This window comes from Gouania willdenowi, unplaced genomic scaffold, assembly GCF_900634775.1.
Source record: "Gouania willdenowi unplaced genomic scaffold, fGouWil2.1 scaffold_384_arrow_ctg1, whole genome shotgun sequence".
Lineage (NCBI taxonomy): Eukaryota > Metazoa > Chordata > Actinopteri > Blenniiformes > Gobiesocidae > Gouania > Gouania willdenowi.
This window is the reverse complement of record NW_021145145.1, coordinates 30,513-50,771: the sequence shown is the minus strand read 5'-3', so window position 1 is coordinate 50,771 and position 20,259 is coordinate 30,513. Positions and strand designations below refer to the sequence as shown.

Here is a 20,259-nt window from a genome sequence, read left to right as displayed (position 1 = left end):
GATTAGGCCTAAAAATAATTACATTCAAATACAAAATACACGTAATAGCCTACGGGTGTCAAAATCATTTCCCTAAATATTCATAAGGAATTTATAGATTGTGCTAAATGTTTTTCATAGGTTACATTTAAACGCCTACCTTCTGGCCAATAGGGGCTGCTGCAACACTCCCAGCACCCCTACTTTCCGTGGCCCTGCTGAATTAAGTCAGTTTTCTTCAGAAAAACTCCATCGTGTTCCCAGCATATGGTTGGTGTTTAGTCTGGAGATGCTGCTGGAGATGGGAGGGCTTTATGGCGCTGTTAGCTAGCAGCTAGCCACATTCAGCTTTTTTCTTCTGCATCTTTAGCCGAAGGCGCTTTTTGAACTTTATCATTTTAGTTCATGTTATTATCATCATTTTTATCATTATCATTTTTAAAAGAAAATACATGTTTTAAAATCCACATATTTTTCATGATTTTATTTGTACATTTTCCACACTCAATCTCTCACGCACCCCTGCAGTGCTGTTACTTACCCTAGGAGTTCACGTACCCCATTTGAGAAACGCTGATTTAAATGACATAAATATTTCAGTCGAATAAATCTGTTACAGATATAAACGACTAAACTATGAAGCATTAGATTTTACATCTTTTATAAATATTCAGTTAGTGTTGATCAACCTGATATATGATGGTATTAATGTTTGTAAACACAGACACATTAGATGTGATCAATACATTAGATCACATGATCACATGAGTTCTAATTGGATTTCAGCCTAGGTGACCAAACAGTATATATATATAATAGTGTATAGTTTAGTTTTTATTAGTCAGTGAAGATATAAATATATGTTGATATAGTTTTTGTTAACATGTATTTTTTTTAAATTAGTCGTAGTTTAGTTATTGTCACTTGAAAAACTTTAATCAACACAAACTATGATGAAAATGTTTAGTCGACTAAATGAACAGTTGAAAGTGCAAACCTCCATCAAGCTCTGAACCTCCTCTTCACAGATATTATCAGTTATGAATGATCAATAATCCTGATCATGGTACCATGATCATTCACACTGTAAAGGCTTGGAACCACATTTATATCCCATTAATATACATCCAGTAGGTCACAATGTATGGACACACACTTTAAAAAAAGAAAATAAATCAATGAAATAAACAATCTGGATCTGATCTGGATGAAACTCAGTGGGATCATTGATTAACCACCCAATATAACTGAGTCACATTTTATACAGATCCATCAATTACAAACCCAGATATGAATTTATGTGATGATGAGAGATAGGCATTTTTTATCTTTGAAACTGATCAGAATCAGTTTATTGATCAGGAGTCCCTCTGGCAGCTGAAATCTTTCCTCCTTGGTGGAGGTAATAAAGCAGATGAAGTGTACGGCAGAGGTTTGAATCCTGTCAATAATGTGATGATTATTATTATTATTATAAATAATATGTGAATGTCTTTCTCCCACAGACTGAGTTCCTGTGGTCTCTCAGAGATAAGCTGTGCAGCTCTGTCCTCAGTCCTCAGCTCTCAGTCCTCCAGTATGAAACATCTGGACCTGAGTAACAATGATCTGCAGGATTCAGGAGTGAAGCTGCTGTGTGAAGGACTGAAGAGTCCTCACTGTAAACTGGACTCTCTCAGGTCAGTGGGATCACATGTTCCATCAACATTGTCCTGTTCCTTGTCTCCTCACTTGTTTCCTGAGTTGTGGATGTTTTTCTGAATCCAGTCTGTCAGGTTGTGTCATCACAGAGGTGGGCGGGGCTTCTCTGGCAGCAGCTTTGAGCTCCAACTCCTCCAGTGTGAGAGACCTGGACCTGAGCTACAACCATCCAGGAGACTCAGCAGTGAAGCTGCTCTCTCAGAGACTGAACACTCTGAGGTGAGACACATCACAGCAGCTCATCACATGTTCACATCAATCCCCATCACATGTGTGACAGAGAGCTGTATCAGAGGAATGTGATGAAGGTGTGAGAGGTGGGACACTAAAGGAGGAGGACTGGGACAGGTTAGAGGGATAAAGGACAGAGATAAGAAGGTAGTGAGGAGTGAGGAGAGGATGATGGAGAACTATGAGGAGCTGATGAAGGAAGGAGAGAGAAGATTAGAGGAGGTGGAACCAATCAGTGAGGATTGTGTTCATACAGAAATATAAATATATCTTATGAAATTACATTTTAATTATTGCTCTGACACAAGTTATCAAGTCAAAAAATTAGGGATGAACCGAAATGTAAATTACTGGCTGAAGCCTGAAATAAATGATTGCATTTTTAGCTCTGAATGTTACAAACCACTAAAATTACTCTTTTTAAGTTTTTGGTTGAAATTTTCCTAATGTTCTGACAGAAATTAAGATCTTATGTTCTCTGAAAATGGAACAAAGAAAATCCATCATGTGTATCAGCTGTAAACCTGTAAAAAATTTGACCAATGAAAATGTGGCCACACCGGCCTGTCATTGCCCGATCCCGTTAGATCTTGGAAGCTAAGCACGTCTGGGCCTGGTTAGTAGTTGGATGGGAGACCACAGAGAATTCCAAGTGCTACAGTTGGGTGGCAGTCACCCCAGTGGTATCAGTCATTGTGTCCTTGGGCAAGGCACTTCACCTACATTGCCTAGTATGAATGCAGTGTGTGAGTGAGTGTTGGTGGTGGTTGGAGGGGCCGATGGCGCACTATGGCAGCCTCGCTTCCGTCAGTCTGCCCCAGGGCAGCTGTGGCTACAATAGTTGCTTACCACCACTAAGTGTGGAGTGAAAGAGTAATGCCATAATTCTGTAAAGTCATTTTGAGTGTCTATGATAAAGCGCTATATAAAATTGATGCATTATTATTATTAAAATAGATTGTTTATTTTTTTATTAACCAATCACGTCTCTCTGTCTCCCTGCTCGTTCTCCACCCCTCGTGTGTACGAGCCCACACTCAAAGTGCGTCATTGGTGACGGACTTAAAACAGAGTTTTCAGTTATGTTTTTTAACATGCAGTATATAATGATAAAGTTTAGTGTTTACTGTGTTTAGTGCTGAATGAGACGACATAGTTTCTACACAATACAAACAATGAGCTTAGATCCACTTCTGCAGCAGCGGTGCTAATGCATGTGAGTGAGACAGAGCACAGAGGGGAGGGGGGTAAGCTACATTCAAAATCATGCTAGCTTTCTAAAATCACCTACCCTGCCTTTAAAATATGAAAATATTTATTTAGCGCTGACATTCCAATAATGCATAATATAAAATAAAATAATAAAATGTTTAACTTGACCCACTCATACAATTATTAAAACAGAAATATGTATGTTTTTAAATCTATTTCAAACTGTAGACTTACATTATAAATATGATTTTTTTAACAATTGTTAGAGTTTTCGAGCTAACTCTGGTGTTCAGTACCTGAGATTTCATACAGAGAGACATAGTCAGAGGTTTTGCTGAATCAATCAATCAATTTATTAGAGATGAACAAAAAATGAATCAACAAGTCATAACAAGTCAATAGAAGAACAGACACTCATCTAAAACACAGCTGTGGTCCTCAGGGTCTGCTCACTCCCTGGGCCCCAAACATAGATTTATCAGTGTTTTTATACATTTAGAAATCAAATGATCAGCTCCTTGTAATTAGTTAAAGATGTCATTTACTGGTGATTTAAAGCAATACAAATTATGTTTAAGATTTAATGATTTATTCATTTTTATTGATCATTTAAGGGTCTATGTTGTTTATTTGATTTATTTAGATATATAGAACATGAGTTGTTTGACATGTTTTAGGTTTAATTTTAAAATATAATTATTCTTATTTGTAAATGATTTAGACTTTGTGCATTTTGGGTCAAACTGACATTTTATTGTTAATCTGATTGTCTTGTTTATATCTGATTTGTCTCTTTGTTTTACGTACATGGTTGTGTTGTTATTAGATTTAGATTAAGTTGAAATCAGATGTTCTGAAACTGTTTGTCCTTGTTCTGAAAATGACAGCTATCAAGTTGATCTGAATATATTTTATGAATAGATTTATTGAGTATAAAGATATATAATTATAGTATTACACACAAGAAGAAACCATGAATAATAATCCATTCTAACATTCCCTTTCTTCAAACTGTTTAACAGTGTGACTATATAAATTTATGAATAAGACAAAATATTTAATTCAGACTATGTTTTAACATGTTATATTAACGTTATTTGGAAATTATAATATCAGGTTATTAAAGTAAGCTTGTTAATTTATTTAAATGTTATTTTTCCTTTAATTTTATTTCAAGTTACATTCCTATTTTGTTTACCATTGTTAGAGTGGGCCAAAAACTTTTATTTAACTTTATTACATTTATTTGGATTTACTGTTAGACTATGTTTTAATATAAGAAAAAAAGTTATAAGTAGAACAGAACAGAAAAAAAAAATGATTTGTGTTTAAATTGAATATACACAGTAAACTTGAAATAAGCCACTTATATTTATCTGTACAAACAATAACTGAATGCATGCTCATCAAAATCAATCTTATAAAACATCACATGATTACAAAAGGTGTTGTAAGAATTATTCAATACAGATGTTGTAATTCCTTTATTACATACAACCACATAGTGTGGTGAGTCTATGATTGCTATGTAGTGTGTGTGTATTTTATTTTAATATCACTTCTCTTTCCATGTGAATGTGAAAACCCACAGCAGGAACCTTAACTGATTGATTGAATGATTCTTATTTTTTAGTGAGGAAAAATACATTCACGGTCCTGCCTGCCCACAGCGACCAATCAGGAAATGACTTTCAGAAATTACTATCAATCTCTATCAAATTTATATGGAAGCTTTTGAAGTACAAACAACAAAAACACGTGATCACCCTCTAATATAAACTGTGTAGAAATAATATATCAATATAATATAGAAACTTTTGTTGAATAAAAATCAATTGAAGCACAGTGATATCGCTTACTCATTTAAATTACAATTGTATGAATCTATATTAGTTAATTAGTGTTATTCTATCAGCTGTTCTATTTCCTAACTGAGCAGGTGATTTGTTTCAGATTATTTTAATTTACATTTAAAGTAATTCATCATTGCCCTCTCTTGTAACTTATTGTATTTATTGAAAATAAATAAATCATAATTAAAAATAGACTAAATCAAATACTTAACCAATGGTTTCTGTTCTCAGCTGGTTATGTCTGTATCCTGTGAACAAAAAACTACATTTATATACATTTCAAAGGTTGATTATATTTTTTTAAATATTTCAAGTTATAGTTTCTATCTAATTCTATCCATGTCTACATATGTATTTATCTATCTGAGGATATAAATACACATAAGGGTTTTAGTTGTGAGATTTTTAGAACATAAAGAGAGGAAAATGACATTATTCTACACAGTTGTAACAGAATATTCAAACTGACAAAGATTATTAAAGAAGTGAATAAAAAAGTAAGAAAATAACCCAAAGAACTGAAAAGTAAATCAAATCATTAGAATAAAACAGTAATTAGAACAAAACAGAAATGTAACCAGGTGTTATGTTAATTTATGCCTCTACTAATATTTATATAGATTACAAGGGAACAGATTTTTGATTGTATTTATGTCTTTATTATCTCTCTAAAGAGTCCTAGTTAAATCTATAGACCACGTACCATGTACAGTTCAGCCCCCCCACCTTTGATTAGACGTTTTAGGTGGTGAGGTTGTTTTTATAACCTCAGGTGATCAGCCACTGTTCTGCATTCTGGGCCAGGGTCTATACAGTATATATGATTCCTCAATATATGAAATAATGTTATCCATGTCTGTTATTAAGATCATTTGTTCATTTACCTTTTAACTAAAAAATATGACTTTTATTCAAGCTACAACTGTAAAGTGTTGGGGAGTGTTACAAAAAAAATAAAGTCAATCAACTTCTGCATCTTTAGCCGAAGGCGCTTTTTTAACTTTATCATTTTAGTTCATGTTATTATCATCATTTTTATCATTATCATTTTTAAAAGAAAATACATGTTTTAAAATCCACATATTTTTCATGATTTTATTCATACATTTTCCACACTCAATCTCTCACGCACCCCTGCAGTGCTCTTACTTACCCTAGGAGTTCACGTACCACATTTGAGAAACGCTGATTTAAATGACATAAATATTTCAGTCGAATAAATCTGTGACAGATATAAACGACTAAACTATGAAGCATTAGATTTTACATATTTTATAAATATTTAGTTACTGTTGATCAACCTGATATATGATGGTATTAATGTTTGTAAACACAGACAGATTAGATGTGATCAATACGTTAGATCACATGATCACATTAGTTCTAATTGGATTTCAGCCTAGGTGACCAAATAGTGTGTGTATATATATATATATATATATATATATATATATATATATATATATATATATATATATATATATATATAATAGTTTATATTAGTCAGTGAAGATATAAATATATGTTGATATAGTTTTTGTTAACATGTATTTTTTTTAAATTAGTCGTAGTTTAGTTATTTTCACTTGAAAAACTTTAATCAACAAAAACTATGATGAAAATGTTTAATCGACTAAATAAACAGAGGAAAGTGCAAACCTCCACCAAGCTCTGAACCTCCTTTTCACAGATATTATCAGTTATCAATGATCAATGATCCTGATCATGGTACCATGATCATTAACACTTTAGAGGCTTGGAACCACATTTATATCCCATTAATAAACATCCAGTAGGTCACAATGTATGGACACACACTGTAAAAAAAGAAAATAAATTAATGAAATAAACAATCTGGATCTGATCTGGATGAAACTCAGTGGGATCATTGATTAACCACCCAATATAACTGAGTCACATTTTATACATATCCATCAATTACAAACCCAGATATGAATTATTATGATGATGAGAGATAGGCATTTTTTATTTTTGAAACTGATCAGAATCAGTTTATTGATCAGGAGTCCCTCTGGCAGCCGAAATCTTTCCTCCTTGGTGGAGGTAATAAAGCAGATGAAGTGTACGGCAGAGGTTTGAATCCTGTCAATAATGTGATGATGATTATTATTAATAAGTGAATGTCTTTCTCCCACAGACTGAGTTCCTGTGGTCTCTCAGAAAGAAGCTGTGCAGCTCTGTCCTCAGTCCTCAGCTCTCAGTCCTCCAGTATGAAACATCTGGACATGAGTAACAATGATCTGCAGGATTCAGGAGTGAAGCTGCTGTGTGAAGGACTGAAGAGTCCTCACTGTAAACTGGACTCTCTCAGGTCAGTGAGATCACATGTTCCATCAACATTGTCCTGTTCCTCGTCTCCTCACTTGTTTCCTGAGTTGTGGATGTTTTTCTGAATCCAGTCTGTCAGGTTGTGTCATCACAGTGGTGGGCGGGGCTTCTCTGGCAGCAGCTTTGAGCTCCAACTCCTCCAGTGTGAAAGAGCTGGACCTGAGCTACAACCATCCAGGAGACTCAGCAGTGAAGCTGCTCTCTCAGAGACTGAACACTCTGAGGTGAGACACATCACAGCAGCTCATCACATGTTCACATCAATCCCCATCACATGTGTGACAGAGAGCTGTATCAGAGGAATGTGATGAAGGTGTGAGAGGTGGGACACTAAAGGAGGAGGACTGGGACAGGTTAGAGGGATGAAGGACAGAGATAAGAAGGTAGTGAGGAGTGAGGAGAGGATGATGGAGAACTATGAGGAGCTGATGAAGGAAGGAGAGAGAAGATCAGAGGAGGTGGAACCAATCAGTGAATATTGTGTTCATACAAAATAATAAATATATCTTATGAAATTATATTTCAATTTTTTCTCTGTCACAAGTTATCAAGTCAAAAATTTAGGGATGAACCGAAATGTAAATTACTGGTCGAAAACCCAAATAAATGATTGCATTTTTAGCTCTGAATGTTTCAAACCACTAAAATTAAAACATTGCAATTGTTTAAATGAATACCAATGTTTCAAATAATCAATCGAATAAAGGTAGGGTTGGGGATTTTTTCCAGATACTCTTTTTAAGTTTTTGGTTGAAATTTTCCTAATGTTCTGACAGAAATTAAGATCTTATGTTCTCTGAAAATGGAACAAAGAAAATCCATCATGTGTAGCAGCTGTAAACCTGTAAAAAATTTGACCAATGAAAATGTGGCCACACCGGCCTGTCATTGCCCGATCCCGTTAGATCTCGGAAGCTACGCACGTCTGGGCCTGGTTAGTAGTTGGATGGGAGACCACAGAGAATTCCAGGTGCCACAGTGGGGTGGCAGTCACCCCAGTGGTATCTGTCATTGTGTCCTTGGGCAAGGCACTTCACTTACATTGCCTAGTATGAATGCAGTGTGTGAGTGAGTGTTGGTGGTGGTCGGAGGGGCCGATGGCGCACTATGGCAGCCTCGCTTCCGTCAGTCTGCCCCAGGGCAGCTGTGGCTACAATAGTTGCTTACCACCACTAAGTGTGGAGTGAAAGAGTAATGCCTTAATTCTGTAAAGTGACTTTGAGTGTCGATGATAAAGCGCTATATAAAATTGATGCATTATTATTATTAAAATAGATGGTTTATTTTTTTATTAACCAATCACGTCTCTCTGTCTCCCTGCTCGTTCTCCACCCCTCGTGTGTACGAGCCCACACTCAAAGTGCGTCATTGGTGACGGACTTAAAAAAGAGTTTTCAGTTATGTTTTTTAACATGCAGTATATAATGATAAAGTTTAGTGTTTACTGTGTTTAGTGCTGAATGAGACGACATAGTTTCTACACAATACAAACAATGAGCTTTGATCCACTTCTGCAGCAGCGGTGCTAATGCATGTGAGTGAGACGGAGCACAGAGGGGAGGGGTGTAAGCTACATTCAAAATCATGCTAGCTTTCTAAAATCACCTACCCTGCCTTTAAAATATGAAAATATTTATTTAGCGCTGACATTCCAATAATGCATAATATAAAATAAAATAATAAAATGTTTAACTTGACCCACTCATACAATTATTAAAACAGAAATATGTATGTTTTTAAATCTATTTCAAACTGTAGACTTACGTTATAAATATCTTTTTTTTTAACAATTGTTAGAGTTTTCGAGCTAACTTTCGTGTTCAGTACCTGAGATTTCATACAGAGAGACATAGTCAGAGGTTTTGCTGAATCAATCAATCAATTTTTTAGAGATGAACAGAAAATGAATCAACAAGTCATAACAAGTCAATAGAAGAACAGACACTCATCTAAAACACAGCTGTGGTCCTCAGGGTCTGCTCACTCCCTGGACCCCAAACATAGATTTATCAGTGTTTTTATACATTTAGAAATCAAATGATCAGCTCCTTGTAATTAGTTAAAGATGTCATTTACTGGTGATTTAAAGCAATACAAATTATGTTTAAGATTTAATGATTTATTCATTATTATTGATCATTTAAGGGTCTATGTTTTTTATTTAATTTATTTAGATATATAGAACATGAATTGTTCAACATGTTTTAAGTTTAATTTTAAAATATAATTATTCTTATTTGTTAATTTTTTACACTTTGTGCATTTTGGTTCAAACTAACATTTTAGTGTTAATCTGATTGTCTTGTTTATATCTGATTTGTCTCTTTATTTACGTACATGGTTGCGTTATAATTAGATTTAGATTAAGTTGAAATCAGATGTTCTGAAACTGTTTGTCCTTGTTCTGAAAATGACAGCTAACAAGTTGATCTGAATATATTTTATGAATAGATTTATTGAGTATAAAGATTTATAAATATAGTATTACACACAAAAAGAAACCATGAATAATAATCCATTCTAACGTTCCCTTTCTTCAAACTGTTTAACAGTGTGACTATATAAAATTATGAATAAAACAAAATATTTAATTCAGACGATGTTTTAATATGTTATATTAACGTTATTTGGAAATTATAATATCAGGTTATTAAAGTAAGCTTGTTAATTTATTTAAATGTTATTTTTCCTTTAATTTTATTTCAAGTTACATTCCTATTTTGTTTACCATTGTTAGAGTGGGCCAAAAACTTTTATTTAACTTTATTACATTTATTTGGATTTACTGTTAGACTATGTTTTAATATAAGAAAAAAGTTATAAGTAGAACAGAACAGAATACAAACATGATTTGTGTTTAAATTAAATATACACAGTAAACTTGAAATAAGCCACTTATATTTATCAGTACAAACAATAACTTAATACATGCTCATCAAAATTAATCTTATAAAACATCACATGATTACAAAAGGTGTTGTAAGAATTATTCAATACAGATTTTATAATTTCTTTATTACATACAACCACATAGTGAGGTGAGTCTATGATTGCTATGTAGTGTGTGTGTATTTTATTTTAATATCACTTCTCTTTCCATGTGAATGTGAAAACCCACAGCAGGAACCTTAACTGATTGATTGATTGATTCTTATTTCTTAGTGAGGAAAAATACATTCACGGTCCTGCCTGCCCACAGCGACCAGTCAGGAAATGACTTTCAGAAATTAATATCAATCTTTATCAAATTTATATGGAAGCTTTTGAAGCACAAACGACAAAAACACGTGATCACCCTCTAATATAAACTGTGTAGAAATAATCTATCAATATAATATAGAAACTTTTGTTGAATAAAAATCAATTAAAGCACAGTGATATCACTTACTCATTTAAATTACAATTATATGAATCCATATTAGTTAATTAGTGTTATTCTATCAGCTGTTCTATTTCCTAACTGAGCAGGTGGTTGGTTTCAGATTATTTTAATTTACATTTAAAGTAATTTATCATTGCCCTCTCTTGTAACTTATTATATTTATTAAAAATAAATAAATCATAATTAAAGTTAAACATATACGCCCTCGACTAAATCAAATACTTTTCCAATGGTTTCTGTTCTCAGCTGGTTATGTCTGTATCCTGTGAACAAAAAACTACATTTATATACATTTCAAAGGTTGATTATAATTTTTCAAATATTTCAAGTTATAATTTCTATCTAATTCTATCCATGTCTACATATTTATTTATCTATCTGAGGATATAAATACACATAAGGGTTTTAGTTGTGAGATTTTTAGAACATAAAGAGAAGAAAATGACATCATTCCACACAGTTGTAACATAATATTCAAACTGACAGAGATTATTAAAGAAGTGAATAAAAAAGTAAGAAAATAACCCAAAGAACTGAAAAGTAAATCAAATCATTAGAATAAAACAGTAATTAGAACAAAGCAGAAATGTAACCAGGTGTTATGTTAATTTATGCTTCTACTAATATTTATATAGATTACAAGGGAACAGATTTGTGATTGTATTTATGTCTTTATTATCTCTCTAAAGAGTCTTAGTTAAATCTATAGACCACGTACCATGTACAGTTCAGCCCCCCCACCTTTGATTAGACGTTTTAGGTGGTGAGGTTGTTTTTATAACCTCAAGTGATCAGCCACTGTTTTGCATTCTGGGCCAGGGTCTATACAGTATATATGATTCCTCAATATATGAAATAATGTTATCCATGTCTGTTATTAAGATCATTTGTTTATTTACCTTTTAACTAAAAAATATGACTTTTATTCAAGCTGTAACTGTAAAGTGTTGGGGAGTGTTACAAAAAAAATAAAGTCAATCAACTCTATTCATCAAGAGAAAGAAAACAGTATGAAATCTATAAATATGATATCCAAAAGTTATTCTAATTGTCATTTCAAAAATATCAACGTATGACCAACAAGAAAAAGTTTTTAGTAATTCCTTAAAAAGAAAGATCCTAACCCATCTTAAATTATAAATATTTAAAGAATTTAACAAAAACTGGTGTGTGTGTAAGTCTGTATGTATGTGTGTATGTATATATGTGTGCATCCAGCTATCCTTCTATCACATGATCACTCACTCAAAGACACGCCCTGGTACATTTTTCACTCACAACACATTTCTCTCAGGCATAAATAAAGTATCATCATCCATTAATCAATCACTCTGACACTCCCACTAGCACACTCACACTCACAACACGTTTCTCCCATACATACAGCGTGACATCATCCTTATTCATTCACCCACACATACATACAGTCTGACCCTACATGGGGTCATGGGGTCAGACTGGAATTAAAATGGGTTTAAACGTCTAGTAATTTGTTAAAAAGTAGCTAAAAACTGATTAATATTTCATTTTTAAAGTTTTTTGAATTATTGTTCTTCAAATACACAATACAAATACAGTAAATATCAAATAACTGTATCCTGTACTTTAACTTTCTCAAATAAATACATCTAGTTCAAATAAAATACAGTATATAAATATCTAATCCTGGCTACTCTGTATCTGTAACACACTTTAAAAAACATGATCAAAAATTAATTCTAGAAAAATTTTGTGAAGTTGTGAATTTAAAATGGGGTCATTACCCAAAAAAGGTTGGGAACTTCCAAGGTTAATGTGAAGAAAAAATAAAGTTTATATAATAATACTAATATAGTTTCCAGGTGAAAAAAAGTGTACTTATTAAAAGTTACAGGAGGGGCCCAACAAGATGATTTGTACCCAGGGCCCAAAATGTGGTGCTACGCCCCTGGTGCACACTCACAGCCAGGGTCTGTAAAGCACAGACATCATCAGTTCTCAGATGAATATATGCACTATTAGCTAAACTTCACAATAACACTATAACAATGCAATAGATTAGATCAGCTGACATGAACCTGAGTCACTGCACCATCTATGTTTATGTCACGTGACTCCAAAATCTTTTTATGCACACCACAAGGAAATAATCTGACTATTTAAACGTTATTTAACAACTCTCCACATCCATTACACACAGAACACACAATCATAATAACACACTCCATCTCCATCACCACCACCTTGTAAAAATACTGTAGTGTGACGTTAAACTCTATGAATAGATATGAAAGTGTACGGTGGCACCATGCTCTTACTTTGAGCTGCAGGGAGAGTTGCCATGGTTACAGGTGTCCAAATGTGGAGGTGCGCTCTGGTGGCGTGGAGATAAAGTCTCTCATATCAGAATCAGAATTAGAATCAGAATCAAAATCATCTTTATTCGCCAAGTGTATGTTGTACACACGAGGAATTTGACTCGGTCAACTGTGCTCTCTCCAAAAGTGAAAACATTCAATAATAAACAATCAACTAGAAAAGATGATAATAAGTATAAACATAAGTATAAATATAAACAGTAGTTAGACTAGAATGTGCAAACTCGATAAAATAACAAGATAATAATAATAATAATAATAATAATAATAATAATAATAATAATAATAATAATAATAATAACTAGAATTTTTGCATTTCCTGAAGGAATTGCATGTGAGGATGCATGTGCTTGCCCCCGTCGCACTGCAATTTGAAAAAAAGTCGAATTTGTTGAAAAATATGAGAGAAAAGTTGAAATGGGTTGAAAAGGTTGAAAAAAGTTGAAAAGGTTAAAAAGGTTGAAAAGGGTTAGCATTGGCATTATGCTGACATTAGCATTGCGCTAGCATTAGCATTGCGCTAGCATTATGTTGGCGTTACGCTATCATTAGCATTGCGCTAGCATTAGCTTTGCGGTAGCATTAGCATTGCGCTAGCATTATGTTGGCGTTACGTTAATATTAGCATTGCGCTAGCATTAGCATTGCGGTAGTATTATCATTGCGGTAGCATTAGCATTGTGCTAACATTAGCATTGTGCTAACATTAGCATTGTGCTAGCATTAGCATTGTGCTAGCATTAGCATTGCACTAGCATTAACATTGTGCTAGCATTGCACTAGCATTGGCATTGCGTTAACATTGGCATTGTGCTAGCATTAGTCTTGTGCTAGCATTGCGCTAGCATTAGCATTGCGCTAGCATTAGCATTGCGTTAGCATTGCACTAGCATTGTGCTCACATTTGCATTGTGCTCACATTAGCATTGCGCTAGCATTAGCATTGCGATAGCATTAGCATTGCGATAGCATTAACATTGTGGTAGCATTAGCATTGCACTAGCAATAACATAACATGAACATTAACATAGCATTAGCATTAACATAGCATTAGCATTGTGCTAGCATTAGCATTGCGCTAGCATTGCGTTAACATTTACATTGTGCTAGCATTAGTATTGCGCTAACATTGTGCTAGCATTAATATTGCGCTACAATTAGCATTGGGTTAGCATTGGCATAGCGTTAGCAATAGCATTGGCATAGCGTTAGCAATAGCATTGTTTTAGCATTCAAAAAGTTTGAAAAGGTTGAAAAAGTTTGAAAAGGTTGAAAAAGGTTCAAAAGCTTGAAAAGGTTGAAAAAGGTTGAAAAGTTTGAAAAAGGTTGAAAAAGTTTGAAAAAGTTGAAAAAGTTTAAAAAATTTTAAAAAGTTTGAAAATATTGAAAAAGTTTAAAAAATTTGAGAAAGTTTGAAAAATTTGAAATAGGTTGAAAAAGGTTGAAAAGTTTGAAAAAGGTTGAAAACGTTGAAAAGGGTTGAAAAAGGTTGAAAAGGTTGAAAAGGTTGAAAAAGGTTTAAAAGGTTGAAAAGGTTGAAAAGGTTAAAAAAGGTTAAAAAAAGGTTAAAAAAGGTTGAAAAATTTGTAAAGTTTGAAAAATTTTGAAATGTTTGAAAAAGGTTGAAAAAGGTTGAAAAGGCTGAAAAAGGTTGAAAAGGCTGAAAAAGGTTGAAAAACTTGAAAAAGTTTGAAAAGGTTGAAACAGTTGAAAAAGGTTGAAAAAGTTGAATGGTTTGGATCAGTTTCAAAATGGCCGACGATGAAGAGGGTCAAAGTGCACAAGAGGGTCAAAAAGGTTCGAACTTTCAATGTAAGTGGAAGAGAGCAAAAAGTTGCCAGGGCAATAACTCAAAAAGTTGACAAGTTACAAATTATAAAAGCGATAGCATACATCTCGCAAATTTTCTGAACGGTTTGATATCTTGATTGTTAAAATCAGACAAACGGTGTAGGAGGAGATAGGGCAAGACAGAAGAAGAAAAACATATAAGAAAAATAAAGAAAACGGAATACAATAGTGAGGATGCCAATGCATCCTCACTAAATAGAATTTTTGCATTTCCTGAAGGAAATGCAAGTGAGGATGCATGTGCTTGCCACCGTCGCACTGCAATTTGAAAAAAGTTTATTTATTGAAAAATATGAAGAAAAGTTGAAATGGGTTGAAAAGGTTGAAATGGGTTGAAAAGGTTGAAATGGTTGAAAAAGTTGAAAAGGTTGAAAAAGTTGAAAAGGTTGAAAAAAGTTAAAATGGGTTGAAATAGGTTGAAAAAAGTTGAAAAGGTTAAAAAGGTTGAAAATGGTTAGTATTGGCATTACACTAACATTAGCATTGTGCAAGCATTAGCATTGCGCTAGCATTATGTTAGCGTTACGCTAACATTAGCTTTGCGCTAGCATTTGCTTTGCGGTAGCATTAGCATTGCGCTAGCATTAGCATTGTGCTAGCATTATGTTGGCGTTACGCTAACATTAGCATTGCGGTAGTATAAGCATTGCGGTAGCATTAGCATTGTGCTAACATTAGCATTGCGTTAGCATTATGTTGGCGTAACGCTGACATTAGCATTGCGGTAGTATTAGCATTGCGGTAGCATTAGCATTGCGCTAACATTAGCATTGTGCTAACATTAGCATTGTGCTAACATTAGCATTGTGCTAGCATTAGCATTGCACTAGCATTAACATTGTGCTAGCATTGCACTAGCATTAGCATTGTACTAGCAATAACATTGCGCTAACATTTGCATTGTGCTAGCATTAGCACTGTGCAAACATTAGCATTGTGCTAGCAATAGCAATATTCTAGCATTGCGCTAGCATTAGCATTGTGCTAGCACTGCGCTAGCATTAGCATTGCGCTAACATTAACATTGTGCTAGCAATAGCATTAGCATTGCGCAAGTATTAGCATTGCGCAAACATTTACAATGTGCTAGCATTGTGCTAGCATTACCATTGCGCTAGCATTGCACTAACATTTGTATTGTGCTAGCATTAGCATTACGCTAGCATTAGCATTGTGCTAGCATTGTGCTAGCATTAGCATTGCGCTAGCATTGCACTAACATTTGTATTGTGCTAGCATTAGCATTGCGCTAGCATTAGCATTGCGCTAGCATTAGCATTGTGCTAGCATTAACATAGCATTAGTATTGTGCTAAAATTAATATTGCAATAGAATTTGCATTGTGCTAGCAATACCAATGCGCTAGTATTAGCATTGTGCTAACATTAGCATTGCGCTAGCAATAGCATTGTGCTAGCATTGCACTAGCATTAGCATTGTGCTAGCATTAGCATTATGCTAGCACTGCGCTAGCATTAGCATTGCGCTAACATTAATATTGTGCTAGCAATAGCATTAGCATTGCGCTAGTATTAACATTGCGCTAGCATTAGCATTGCGCTAGCATTGCACTAACATTTGTATTGTGCTAGCATTAGCATTGCACTAGCATTAGCATTGCGCTAGCATTAGCATTGTGCTAGCATTAGCATTGCGGTAGCATTAGCATTGTGCTAACATTAGCATTGCGTTAGCATTATGTTGGCGTAACGCTGACATTAGCATTGCGGTAGTATTAGCATTGCGGTAGCATTAGCATTGCGCTAACATTAGCATTGTGCTAACATTAGCATTGTGCTAACATTAGCATTGTGCTAGCATTAGCATTGTGCTAGCATTAGCATTGCACTAGCATTAACATTGTGCTAGCATTGCACTAGCATTAGCATTGTACTAGCAATAACATTGCGCTAACATTTGCATTGTGCTAGCATTAGCACTGTGCAAACATTAGCATTGTGCTAGCAATAGCAATATTCTAGCATTGCGCTAGCATTAGCATTGTGCTAGCACTGCGTTAGCATTAGCATTGCGCTAACATTAACATTGTGCTAGCAATAGCATTAGCATTGCGCAAGTATTAGCATTGCGCAAACATTTACATTGTGCTAGCATTGTGCTAGCATTAGCATTGCGCTAGCATTGCACTAACATTTGTATTGTGCTAGCATTAGCATTACGCTAGCATTAGCATTGTGCTAGCATTGTGCTAGCATTAGCATTGCGCTAGCATTGCACTAACATTTGTATTGTGCTAGCATTAGCATTGCGCTAGCATTAGCATTGCGCTAGCATTAGCATTGTGCTAGCATTAACATAGCATTAATATTGTGCTAAAATTAATATTGCAATAGAATTTGCATTGTGCTAGCAATACCAATGCGCTAGTATTAGCATTGTGCTAACATTAGCATTGCGCTAGCAATAGCATTGTGCTAGCATTGCACTAGCATTAGCATTGTGCTAGCATTAGCATTATGCTAGCACTGCGCTAGCATTAGCATTGCGCTAATATTAATATTGTGCTAGCAATAGCATTAGCATTGCGCTAGTATTAACATTGCGCTAGCATTAGCATTGCGCTAGCATTGCACTAACATTTGTATTGTGCTAGCATTAGCATTGCACTAGTATTAGCATTGCGCTAGCATTAGCATTGTGCTAGCATTAGCATTGCGCTAGCATTAGCATTGTGCTAGCATTACGCTAGCATTAACATAGCATTAGTATTGTGCTAGCATTAATATTGCGATAGCATTTGCATTGTGCTAGCAATAGCAATGCGCTATCATTAGCATTGTGCTAACATTAGCATTGCGCTAGCAATAGCATTGTGCTAGCATTGCGCTAGCATTAACATTGTGCTAGCATTGCGCTAGCATTAGCATTGCGTTAGCATTGCGCTAGCATTAACATTGTGCTAGCATTGCGCTAACATTAGCATTGCGTCAACATCAGCATTGTGCTAGCATTAGCATTGTGTTAGCATTGCACTAGCATTGCGCTAACATTTGCATTGTGCTCGCATTAGCATTGCGCTAGCATTAGCATTACTCTAGCATTAACATTGCGCTAGCATTAGCATTGCACTAGCATTAACATAACATTAGCATTAACATAGCATTAGCATTAACATAGCGTTAGCATTGTGCTAGCATTAGCATTAACATAGCGTTAGCATTGTGCTAGCATTAGCATTGCGCTAGCGTTGCGCTAACATTTACTTTTTGCTAGCATTAGTATTGCGCTAATATTGTGCTAGCATTACTATTACGCTAGCATTACTATTGCGCTAGCATTAACATTGCGCTAGCATTAGCATTGCACTAGCAATAATATAACATTAGCATTAACATTGCGCTAGCATTAGCATTGCACTAGCAATAATATAACATTAGCATTAACTTAGCATTAGCATTAATATAGCATTAGCATTGTGCTAGCATTAATATTGCGCTAGCATTAGCATCGGGTTAGCATTGGCATAGCGTTAGCAATAGCATTGTTTTAGCATTCAAAAAGTTTTAAAAGGTTGAAAAAGTTTGAAAAGTTTGAAAAAGGTTTAAGAGTTTAAAAAAGTTTGAAATGGTTGAAAAAGTTGAAAAAGTTGAAAAAAGTTTGAAAATTTTGATTAAATTTGAAAAATTTGAGAAAGTTTATAAAATTTGAAATAGGTTGAAAAGGTTGAAAAGGTTGAAAAGGTTAAAAAACGTTGAAAAGTTTGTAAAGTTTGAAAAATTTTGAAATGTTTGAAAAAGGTTGAAAAAGGTTGAAAAGGTTGAAAAAGGTTGAAAAAGTTGAAAAAGTTTGAAAAGGTTGAAACAGTTGAAAAAGGTTGAAAAAGTTGAATGGTTTGGATCAGTTTCAAAATGGCCGACGATGAAGAGGTTCAAATTGCACAAGAGGGTCAAAAAGGTTCGAACTTTCAATGTAAGTGGAAGAGAGCAAAAAGTTGCCAGGGCAATAACTCAAAAAGTTGACAAGTTACAAATTATAAAAGCGATAGCATACATCTCGCAAATTTTCTGAATGGTTTGATATCTTGATTGTTAAAATCGGACAAACGGTGTAGGAGGAGATAGGGCAAGACGGAAGAAGAAAAACATATAAGAACTAGAATTTTTGCATTTCCTGGAGGAAATGCAAGTGAGGATGCATGTGCTTGCCCCCGTCGCACTGCAATTTGAAAAAAAGTTGAATTTGTTGAAAATTATGAAGAAAAGTTTAAATGGGTTGAAAAGGTTGAAATAGTTGAAAAGGTTGAAAAAGTTGAAAAGGTTGAAAAAGTTGAAAAGGTTGAAAAGGTTGAAAAAAGTTATAATGGGTTGAAATAGGTTGAAAAAAGTTGAAAAGGTTAAAATGGTTGAAAAGGGTTAGCATTGGCATTACGCTAACATTAGCATTGCGCTAGCATTAGCATTGCGGTAGTATTAGCATTGCGGTAGCATTAGCATTGTGCTAACATTAGCATTGTGCTAACATTAGCATTGTGTTTGCATTAGCATTGCGGTAGCATTACCATTGCGCTAACATTAGCATTGTGCTAGCATTAGCATTGCATTAGCATTAACATTGCGCTAGCATTACGCTAGCATTGCGCTAGCATTGCGCTAGCATTAGCATTGTGCTAGCATTGGCATTGCGTTAACATTTGCATTGTGCTAGTATTAGTATTGTACAAGCATTGCGCTAGCATTAGCATTGTGCTAGCATTATGCTAACATTAGCATTGTGTTAGCATTAGCATTGTGCTAGCATTAGCATTGCGCTAATATTAGCATTGTGCTAGTATTAGCATTGGGCTAGCATTAGCAATGCGCTAGTATTAGCACTGTGCTAACATTAACATTGAGCTAGCATTAGCATTGGGCTAGCATTAGCATTGGGCTGACATTAGCATTGTGCTAACATTAGCATTGTGCTAGCAATAGCAATATTCTAGCATTGCGCTAGCATTAGCATTGTGCTAGCATTAGCATTGTGCTAACAGTGCGCTAACATAAGCATTGCGCTAGCATTAGAATTGCACAAACATTTGCATTGTGCTAGCAATAGCAATGCTCTAGTATTAGCATTGTGCTATCATTAGCATTGTGCTAACATTAGCATTGTGCTAGCATTAGCATTGTGCTAACAGTGCGCTAACATAAGCATTGCGCTAGCAATAGCATTGCGCTAACATTAGCATTGTGCTAGCAATAGCATTGCGCTAGCATTAGCATTGCGCTAGCATTAGCATTGCGCAAACATTTGCATTGTGCTAGCATTAGCATTGCACTAGCATTGCGCTAGCATTAGCATTGCGCAAACATTTGCATTGTGCTAGCATTAGCATTGCACTAGC

The 20,259-nt window shown here is 34.6% G+C and overlaps 1 protein-coding gene and 2 pseudogenes across 1 annotated transcript in view; all 3 read left to right on the top strand.

Moving 5' to 3' along the window:
* LOC114460052 (NACHT, LRR and PYD domains-containing protein 12-like) overlaps positions 1-20,259 on the top strand; it is a 50,350-nt gene that overhangs the window by 9,970 nt on the left and 20,121 nt on the right. Inside the window, exons 5-6 of the mRNA XM_028442085.1 lie at positions 1,485-1,658; positions 7,135-7,308. Coding sequence (XP_028297886.1) covers positions 1,485-1,658; positions 7,135-7,308 — 348 coding nt within the window. The remainder of the gene's footprint in view (positions 1-1,484; positions 1,659-7,134; positions 7,309-20,259) is intronic.
* Positions 2,458-2,575, top strand: LOC114460058 (uncharacterized; annotated as a pseudogene).
* Positions 8,190-8,307, top strand: LOC114460057 (uncharacterized; annotated as a pseudogene).